Raw genomic sequence first — 10,548 nt, 5'->3', positions numbered from 1 at the left:
CTGATTTTGAGGAGAAACCTCAAAATGGAGCGAGGTAACCAGTGGTGTACCACAGGGATCAGTATTAGGTCCTCTGCTATTCCTAATCTACATTAATGATTTAGATTCTGGTATAGTAAGCAAACTTGTTAAATTTGCAGACGACACAAAAATAGGAGGAGTGGCAAACACCGTTGCAGCAGCAAAGGTCATTCAAAATGATCTAGACAGCATTCAGAACTGGGCAGACACATAGCAAATTACATTTAATAGAGAAAAGTGTAAAGTATTGCATGCAGGCAATAAAAATGTGCATTATAAATATCATATTGGAGATACTGAAATTGAAGAAGGAATCTATGAAAAATACCTAGGAGTTTATGTTGACTCAGAAATGTCTTCATCTAGACAATGTGGGGAAGCTATAAAAAAGGCCAACAAGATGCTCGGATATATTGTGAAAGTGTTGAATTTAAATCAAGGGACATAATGTTAAAACTTTACAATGCATTAGTAAGACCTCACCTAGAATATTGTGTTCAGTTCTGGTCACCTTGTTAAAAAAAGGATATTGCTGCTCTAGAAAGAGTGCAAAGAAGAGAGACCAGAATTATCCCGGGTTTAAAAGGCATGTCGTATGCAGACAGGCTAAAATAACTGAATCTACTCAGTCTTGAACAAAGAAGACTACACGGTGATCTGATTCAAGCATTCAGAATTCTAAAAGGTATTGACAATGTCGACCCAGAGGACTGTTTCGACCTGAAAAAAGAAACAAGGACCAGGGGTCACAAACGGAGATTAGATAAAGGGGCATTCAGAACAGAAAATAGGAGGCACTTTTTTTACACAGAGAATTGTGAGGGTCTGGTCTTGTAACAATTGTAAGTTGCCCTGGATAAGGGCATCTGCTAAGAAATAAATAATAAAATAAATAATAATTTCACAGAAGGCCCTCAAAACAAGATTGTTACAGCTTCTGCCTACTGTATATTTTCACCCCAATTAGGAAAAAAAGATCCCTTCCCCAGGAAGTTACAACAGTTTGACTACGTAGCCCCTTGTAATTACCCATAGCCATATTTTTGGATGTAGGTACAATGTTCAAAACTTTTCATTGTACATCCCTGTAATAGAGCGTCCTTAAATCAAGGCTGGCCCCTTGAATTAGTGCCCAGACTCAAAAACTGTGGTTCAGCGCTTCTTTAGCTCACTTTTATTTTTAATAAAACAAAACAAACACACAAACCAAAAAAAAGGTTTAAACAAACAAATCAAAACACACCCGAGCTGTGGCTAACTTAGTGTTTCTTTCTCTTATATTGTGTTCAGTTCTGGTCACCGCGTTACAAAAAGGATATTGCTGCTCTAAAAAGAGTGCAAAGAAAAGCAACCAGAATTATCCCGGGTTTAAAAGGCATGTCGTATGCAGACAGGCTAAAATAATTTAATCTATTCAGTCTTGAACAAAGAAGACTACGCGGTGATCTGATTCAAGCATTCAGAATTCTAAAAGGTATTGACAATGTCAACCCAGGGGACTTTTTCAACCTGAAAAAAGAAACAAGGACCAGGGGTCACAAATGGAGATTAGATAAAGGGGCATTCAGAACAGAAAATAGGAGGCACTTTTTTACACAGAGAATTGTGAGGGTATGGAACCATCTCCCCAGTAATGTTGTTGAAGCTGACACCCTGGGATCCTTCAAGAAGCTGCTTGATGAGATTCTGGGATCAATAAGCTACTAACACCCAAACGAGCAAGATGGGCTGAATGGCCTCCTCTCGTTTGTAAACTTTCTTATGTTCTTATGTTCTTATGAGGGAAACTGGAATACAAGTTGTGCTAAAATGTTTTTTTGACTTGCAAATCTATAACACCTCCCATATACTGTACTGTATTACTTGATATATGACTGTGAGGCGTGTGAGTAATAATGGAATTTCCAGACAGCAATTTACGTGTAAAAATAAAAAATTTACTTTATTAATATTTACACGCAAAAATAAACAAACAAAAGAAGGATGTGGGGGAGGGAGTGCTGGAGAAACCAAATGAAAGGAACGGAAGCTTCTTAGTCCTATTCTTGATATGCTGAACAAAGAAACGGGAATCAGAACAAAAAGAACAACGTTAGTAAAGCTTCCGTCCGTGATAATAAACAACGAGAACCCGGCACTGCTTCTCTCCCTCCAGCCTTTCCTCCACCTACACTTTGTGGGACCAACCCTGGACACAGTAGCACGTTCCCTTTAGTATGCAAAGCCCCGCCCCGGTAGTCAATGGAACACCAATTCCAAACTAACAAGTGTCCTTGACCCTCACGCGACTCCAGTGGCTGGAATTTACATACTCGTACTTCCGCCCCTCACCAAGGTGCCGCCCCTCATAAAGATGACTTTCGTCATGGTCACGAGATCTTGGTAAGAGAAGTCCCGAGTTGGTTTGATGCCTTCTACTGTCGGGAGGCTGAATTACAATGACATTTAGTGAATAAGACACTGGATGCAAAGCTATTTACTTGTGAAGCATATTTACTGCATTGCATTGAGAGGTGACCCAAGTTTTTAAAGCAATCAGGTTAACTACACAGTGAAACAGATGTAACATATTTTATTTAAACAAAAGACAAATTAATATCTTTGTCATACAGAGTATTTTTTTTTTACTTACATTTAAAAGTCTTGCTCATTAAACACTTTATATAGTTATGTTGCAACAATTTCATTTAAGGCTACACTGAAAAAGTGCAGATTCCTGTTTTAATAAATATACTGTTTTTTCTTAATGGAACTGCACCTTGTAGTCTGGTGCATTGGACATGAAATGTACACATTTTATTGGACAATCACATATTTTTAACAACAAAATAGAAATAGAAAATAATATAATCAAAGCTCTGCTTGTGAGTAACGTCCCCACCATGCGTTCTGTGGAGTTCGATGTGGTCTATTCCCTTCACAGATCGCTGCAAGATCTTTAACCCTATCACAGATTTCTAAATAATCTGTCATAGATCAGTAAGACAGATCATGTACACCTCAAACAGCAATACATGGTCATCATACATTTTGATGCCTCATACCTACATTCATCCTTAAACCTCCTTATCAATTTTTTTCGTGTGTTTCTGTTTTTGTTTTCAATTATTATTTTCTTTTTAACTAAATTATGGTCATTATGGTCCTGGTGGCATGACTTTCATTGTGCTAACTTTAATGAAATCTGTACACATTTCACACGATACAGTATAGGAAGCAACAACTATTACATGTTGTTTTTTAGAGTTAACAGGCTCTATCTTCATGTATTGCCATATTTTGCTTGTGACAATATTAAACTTAAAAAAAAAATCCTTAAAAATCTAATCTCCTCAAACAAAATGGCAATATACTTAAATCTGACACAACAAAATGAAAAAAAAAACATTACTTTTGAGCCAGATGTTTCAGGGATTGTTTTTGATCGTGAATCAGTGTGTCCGAGCTTCCCTTATATTCATTTGCTATAATAAGTTGCTACTGAACTTCAGCCAAATAACACATTTAATCCCAGTGCAAATGTGATTTATGCACACCACATAGATGTAAAGTCTCTTTAGTTGTCTTTTCACCGTCTTCTGCAGTTGTTAAAGATCAGTGTTTTTTTGGGGAGGGGCTTAGCAACCTAGCGACTCAAGACTTTAGTAGTTAACTGTATTTTCACTTTGCTAAAAAAAACAACAAAAAAAGGCTACCTTGGCATGCTAGGCAAAGCGTACAATTTATTATCTATATAATCAGAAAATGGTGATTAAATAAAAACTGATATTTTATGTTGTTATTTGAAAAAAAAAGATAATATAGTGCCATCAAAAGAAGTCCTGAGTTCCTGATGAGCATGTGACCTTTTTTGTAAAGTTTATAATTGGTATCTGGTTGCAGTGTTTCAATACATGGGGCAATTACTCGCCATCAGCCATACTTGGGGTGTAGTTCTGAAACAAAGGCTGAAGAAAAAGTCCAACTGTTCCAACCACGCAAACAAAAACAAATATCCATAAGAAAAGACGATCAATAACCATGGCAACATATTTCCAGTCCTCAATTATCTAAAAAAAAAAAGAAAAAGAAAACGAAAAATTATTATTACAAATAGTGATGGCAGGAAGCCATTGCCATACCGCCTGAATTTCACCTAGGTTATAATAAATTCACATATTGGCAAAACAGGGAGATTTATGGCGTACATTAAAATGGTGGCAATATAAAGATACACCTCAATTTATAGTCATTAAATAGACCTCAGAAATGTTATTTGCATTTGGTTGTCAAATGCCTCTGTCCTGGGTCATTTGATTTATATTTTAAGGAGTTTCACTTGCTTTTTGATATTTTTTTTTTTATTTAGGTCAAACAGCAAGACAATAAAAGAAAAATAAAATATAAAAAACAATATAAATTATTGTTTTTTAATATTAACCAGGAAATGGGCTGGATACCAACTAACTCACAGAGCCAGATGTAACCGGTCAGCAGATTTCACTCGGTGTTCTACAGTCATAGGTGCATTTTGACAACATGAATATTCACATGGAGTTTTATGCATCTTGTACATCTTGCTTCCCTAATAGAACAACTGAATTTGGCATTGTACTGAAACAGCACTGCCATTAAATACACTGTTAAAGGGCATCTCCTGAAAATACTTTTTTTTTTTTTTTTTAAAGCCAGTGTTTTTTTTGTTTTTTTGTTTTTTTTTTTAATTTAGTCGTTGCAAATTATTTTTATTATTTTCTCCCCAATTTGAAATGGCCAATTATTTTTTAAGCTCAGCTCACCGCAACCACCCCTGCGCTGACTCGGGAGGGCGAAGACGAACACACACTGTCCTCCAAAGCGTGTGCCATCAGCCAACCGCTTTGTTTCACACTGCGGACTCACCATGCAGCCACCCAAGAGCTACAGCGTTGGAGGACAACGCAGCTATCGGGCAGTTTACTGGCAAGCCCGCAGGCGCCCGGCCAGACTACAGGGGTCGCTGGTGCGCGGTGAGCCGAGGACACCCTGGCCGACCTAACCCTCCCTCCCCACGAGCGACGCTCGGCCAATTGTGCGCCGCCCCCTGGGAGCTCCCGTCCATAGTCAGCTGTGGAATAGCCTGGACTCAAACTCGCAACGTCCAGACTATAGAGCACATCCTGCACTCTACATGGAGCGCCTTGTACTGGATGTGCCACTAGGGAGCCCTAAAGTCAGTGTTAAGATGCTTTCTCCTACTCTTCAGTTCTATGCTAGATCAGTCAAAGTGTCCTTGCAGAAATAAGTTCCAGCGACATCTAGTAATCTAGAGTGAAAAGAGTTTCCTTTGGTTTTGCTGGTGTTGCACTGGTGTTGCACTGCTGTGCACGAGATGGTGCAGATTCTTACTAATATAAAAACACTTTAACATGTGTCTATGGCAAGCAACTAAAACTGAAAAGCATCTCCTAAACTCATAGTCAAAGCATTAACAAATACTTGAAAATTGCAGATTGCATACATCATGCAGTTTTTTTAGTTTTTTTTAAATAGTGTAACCTGTTCCTGAAGGGGTTATTTTTCTCTAAATTAAACCACTGAGTTTTTGATTAAGAAATAAGCAAAAAGACAACAAAACTCACACTTTGATCATCATCCTCGGTTTTCGTGTGTTCAGCAATAAACCGCACTCCCTCCACAGCCTCCTCGACACCAGGGTTGCACTTAATGGTCATTCTCTTCCTGAACTCTGTATCATCAGGTATGTCACTTATTTTCCAGCCACACTTCTTGGCAGACTCTTCATTGACATAGACTGACTCACCATCACTTTTGCTTACTTTAAGATCAGGGCAAGACTTCAGTTGCTTTCTATGCAGTCTCTCTCGTATATTGGTATTGTCTGGCCTCTTCATGAATAATAAAGCTGGTAGCTTTTCTAGAAACACTCTCTTTACCCACTGCGGCATTGTATGAGTGCTCGGTGACCGATGATGAATGTTCAGCACACAAACACTAGTGACAATGGAAAAAGTTACCAAGACCATGGAAAACATCAGGTATTTACCTATCAGTGGGACATCTAGTGATGTTGGTGGAACAATTTTTGAGATTAGCAGCAAAAACACAGTTAAAGCAAGAAGAACTGAAATGCACAGTGTCATTTTTTCACCACAGTCTGATGGAAGATAGAATACCAAAATTGCCAGGGACGTTATAAGCACACAAGGAATAATCAAGTTGATGGTATAAAACAATGGCTTTCTCTTAATAATGAAATCATAAGTAATGTCCACGTACGTTGGGTCTTCAGGGTTTTCATTTTTTCTCCCTGGTAGAGAAACAATGTCCCATTCTCCACTAGGAGTGAAGTCATCTCTGCTTGCAAAATCACTTGTTAAAACCAGGTCAATTTCAGTATGATCATAGGTCCAGGAGCGAAACTTCATTGTGCAGTTTTGTTGATCAAAAGGAAAATGCTTGACTTCAATCTTGCATGCACTCTTATAGATGGCCGGGGGAAGCCAAAAAATATCACCGTTGTGAGATACGACCGCGTTGCAATAAAAGGAGACTTCATAGTTTCCATCAGCACTTTAAAGGAATAGAAAACATTTAAAATGACACCATTGTCTGACTTGAGATGGAATTCATTAAACATACAGTATTACAAGACTGCAGGACGAACAATTCAATACAGTGTTCAGTACAGATAGAAGAAAATATTACTATGTGACACTGGGTGACAGGTGTACGTTTAAAGAAGTAAATACATTTTACTTGATAGTCATAGTTATAGTCATAGTTATTTGAAACTTGCCCGGGGGGCTATAAATGACACATGTGGGTACCTCATACACTTGTCACATCAGTGGACCTCAATGTCTAAATCACACAGCAACGACACAGGTATTCACACTGGGTAGCACAATTATTTTAAAAGATATCACTTGGGGAAAGGTCTGGACAGGGAGGTTAGAAAAGAAACAGAAATCTCAGTCTTGTTTTGGTTAACATTTTTGACTTTAAAACTAAACTACAATTACCTTTCCAGACACCAGGTTTTAAAGTAAGGAAAACGGTGCCTTCAAAAACAGTCAATGACAAAGTCTTACTATGCAAGTGTAGTGAGATACATTACTATAAACAAAATGGTTCAATAGAGTTGACATAGCGGTCAGTGATAGAACAATGATGCATGCAATGCACACAATCTTACTTATTGTATAGAATAATGTCGGGTAGCCAGATGTGTTGTGAAGGGATTCTGAGTTTCTTAATGCCTTCATACTCCTGGGGATCCCACATCAGACGATAGTCATTCCACTCCTGTGAAATTAAAAATAAAGTGATGAAAATGAACAAGGACTTGCTACTTAAACACTGTATTTATATAGAATTTCACTGGAGAGGTTTTAATCATTGAAAATTAAACCTGAAGATTTGCTGACAGTAATATTGACTTAACTGTACAACAAGATTTATGCTCTCTATTTACTGTACTATATTTTAGTTTAGTTTTATGAACTGCAGTAGTGGTAATGATTTTTTCAACTGTAATATTTGACTCAATTTCAGTGCAATGCATCATTTAAGTCATGTTCCATTCCTTTAAAAAAGGTTATATTAAAGAGTAAGTAGCTTAAAATGTCATTTTAATTGAGTTTGCAGTCATGTTAAAGAAAGTTTTAGGTAACCAGGGTGCTGCAGCCTTGTTATCACTACAGTTAGTAAATTATTTAAGAATCAAATCATGTTTCCCTCATGTATATATATTAAAATGTAAGACTGAACTCATGGCACAGATCTAACTGGAGGTAAAAGAATAATACATTGAGCAAGGAAGATTATTTTCTGGCTAATTGGTGTCTTTGAAACCAACCACAAATCATATTTAAAACAAATAAGTACAGTAACAAGACAGTTAAAGACTAAACCAGTTTAGAATGATCAATTATGTTCCCTCACCGTAGCAACCCCCCACAACAGCTCAAGAGAACTGAAGGTCAGTCCTCCAATCCCTAGACCAAGCCACCTCTTTACACCCATGAGCCCTACAGCGAATGTCGATGAGCTACTGGCCCTTGGAAAACAAAGGCCGGCCTTGCAGGTGTCTGCTTTGAGCTCGCCGAGCGCCTGGCTAGATGGGTCCACTGTAGCGCGATGAAGAGTAAGTCCTGTGGGAGCGCCAGAACCAATGTGGAATCCCTAGCAAATATTGGCAACTTCACAAAGCCAGGTTATGCACTCCCCTGACTGTATGACTACCCTTGCAAACCACACGGTTGTGCCTTTACAAGGTAACCTAAACAATTTTAAACTGCTCCATTTAATTATGTCATGGTACATCTTGATTTTCAACAAATACAATAAAACAAACTAAGCGTTACACTTTGATATTTAATAATAAAAACTAAAAAACGGAGAGACCAAAATGTCTGGACATTTTGTATGCTTTGTAAGTATTTCTTTGATATTAAATGATAGTACTAGGGACAACATTTACATTATGGTCTAATTAGTTGTGACATTGTGTTGCCCTTCCAGACATAATTATAAAAACAGTATAATAGACATATCATCACTTCAAACAAAATACACTGTATTATTAAGAAGAAGAATGCAGATATTATACCAACCTGGGTGAGCCAGACATTTGTTGTCATGATCTGCTCCCTTTCATTCTATCAAAAACAGCAAGAATACATTTGTAAGGTTTTATAGGATTTGCAGATTGGGTAATTCAGACATACAGGAAAATCATTTCTCCTTGTGGGATTACTTCAAACATTTGTTTTCAATTTCCATTTGCTACAGTGTTTTATGTTGCCCCTCAAAATAGATTAACCCAAGTGGATTACTTTAATACTATCAGCTGTCCTAGAATAACTGAAAACAAGCAAGGTTATACCTAAAATATTCCAATTTCCTGATTTAAACATAGAAACATAAAAAAAATATTTATATTGAAAAAGTAATATATATATATATATATATATATATATATATATATATATATATATATATATATATATATATATATATATGTATATAACAAGTATGTTTTAATTAGTTGTATACATTATGTACACAAATGGAAAGCCATCTTTGACTGCAGTGATGGTAAAACATGGAGAGGTAATTCAGACTGAAGGAAATCAAAGCAATACCCTGACAATGTAATGGTATTAGCATTTACTCATCCATGCATAGTTGGTACTTTCTATCTTTTTTGTTTAGCTTTTTATGTTCCCTATAATTAAGTTATCCACATGTGGCTCATCATTTTTTCTTTCTTGCTCACCACTTACCACACTTATGAGCTGTGAAAGCGATACTTTAATTGCTATAGTTACTAACTGGCTTCTGTTTACTGCAGGCCTGATGAGCTTGTTGTATCGATCTGGACCCAACAGGCTATTCACCAGCCGTTCTTCAGCATCAGCAGCATCAGCAGCTGGATAAAATACAAAACAGAACATCAACTGTAAGTGTCATTAAACACCATACTGGTGCAATTTATATGTACAGTATAAATAATTCATGCAAATTTGAATAAAATCAAGCCAACTTTCAAGGTATTATTGTAAGCCATGTTATAGAAGTTTTTAAACTCCTAAAAGGAGTTGACAAATTTAACCTTAACTAATACTTTAAGCACAGCAGAGAAACCAGGTCCAGATGACACAAAAATGAAGAGGAGACAGGCTTAGGACAGAGAGTAGGAGACACTTCTTTACACAGAGTGGTGAGGGTTATGGAATGTGTTACCTAGCCATTTTGTTGATAGCTAAATATTTTGGATCCTTTAAGACGCCTGTTTTGAGATCATTAACTTGGAACCGGAAGTATTAATGGTTCGATTGGCCTCCTCTTGTTCATAAATTTGATCTTGTTATTATGTTCTTAAGCGCTATAGGTCTCTATAAACAGTATTCAAGGAATCTTAGGAATGTGTGGTAAACACTATGCATACCAAGTTTAAACACAGTTTGATGAGTAGCACTGAAGATATAGGTAACACATGCATGTAAGACATACATACTGAAAAAAGGCCATTCCATAAATTGCATTCCCAGTATGCTGAAAATGTTCTTGAAAGTGATGCGACGGGTACATAAGATCAGCCTTTCATTAGTATGTTGCACAGATCTGATGGGTCTGATAATCCCCATCATGTGCCTCTTGATGTCTAATCAGGTTTCAATTGAACAGGCACAAAACTTTGTGAATATGGGCTACCAAATACAACTAAACTGGACAGGGATGAAAAGTAAACCATTAAATATTTTACTGAACATGATTGTTAATAGGCCTTAGTTTCAATAACCACTGCAAGATGTAAAACATTCAGTGATACTAAGAATACACTTATCATGGGCTTTTAACAGTAACAACTTCCGGATTTGTACAGTAAGGCATTTTAAAAACCGCATGGACTACTAGAGCCACATCACTCTGTCACAGAAAAGGATGTGGGCGATGGTGAATATTCTAGAATCTGCTAAAAGATGCATTAAAAAGAATTACAGATTAGAAAGGTGCGTATTCACGGCCAAAGAAATTGGA

At 37.0% G+C, this 10,548-nt stretch overlaps 1 protein-coding gene across 1 annotated transcript in view; it reads right to left on the bottom strand.

Annotated features, from left to right (window-relative positions):
• Nucleotides 1–2,576: 2,576 nt before the first annotated feature.
• The window catches only part of LOC117408741 (neuronal acetylcholine receptor subunit beta-2-like), a 31,041-nt gene continuing 23,069 nt past the window's right edge, over nucleotides 2,577–10,548 (bottom strand). Inside the window, exons 2-6 of the mRNA XM_034014011.3 lie at nucleotides 9,291–9,436; nucleotides 8,619–8,663; nucleotides 7,199–7,308; nucleotides 5,622–6,573; nucleotides 2,577–4,070 (exon numbers count right to left, since the gene is read on the bottom strand). Of these exons, the coding sequence (XP_033869902.1) occupies nucleotides 3,924–4,070; nucleotides 5,622–6,573; nucleotides 7,199–7,308; nucleotides 8,619–8,663; nucleotides 9,291–9,436 (1,400 nt within the window). The 3' untranslated portion in view covers nucleotides 2,577–3,923. The remainder of the gene's footprint in view (nucleotides 4,071–5,621; nucleotides 6,574–7,198; nucleotides 7,309–8,618; nucleotides 8,664–9,290; nucleotides 9,437–10,548) is intronic.

The sequence above is a fragment of the Acipenser ruthenus genome, chromosome 2 (assembly GCF_902713425.1).
Source record: "Acipenser ruthenus chromosome 2, fAciRut3.2 maternal haplotype, whole genome shotgun sequence".
In the NCBI taxonomy this organism is placed as follows: domain Eukaryota; kingdom Metazoa; phylum Chordata; class Actinopteri; order Acipenseriformes; family Acipenseridae; genus Acipenser; species Acipenser ruthenus.
Note: the sequence above shows the minus strand (reverse complement) of the source record. Positions and strands in the feature narration are given on the sequence as shown.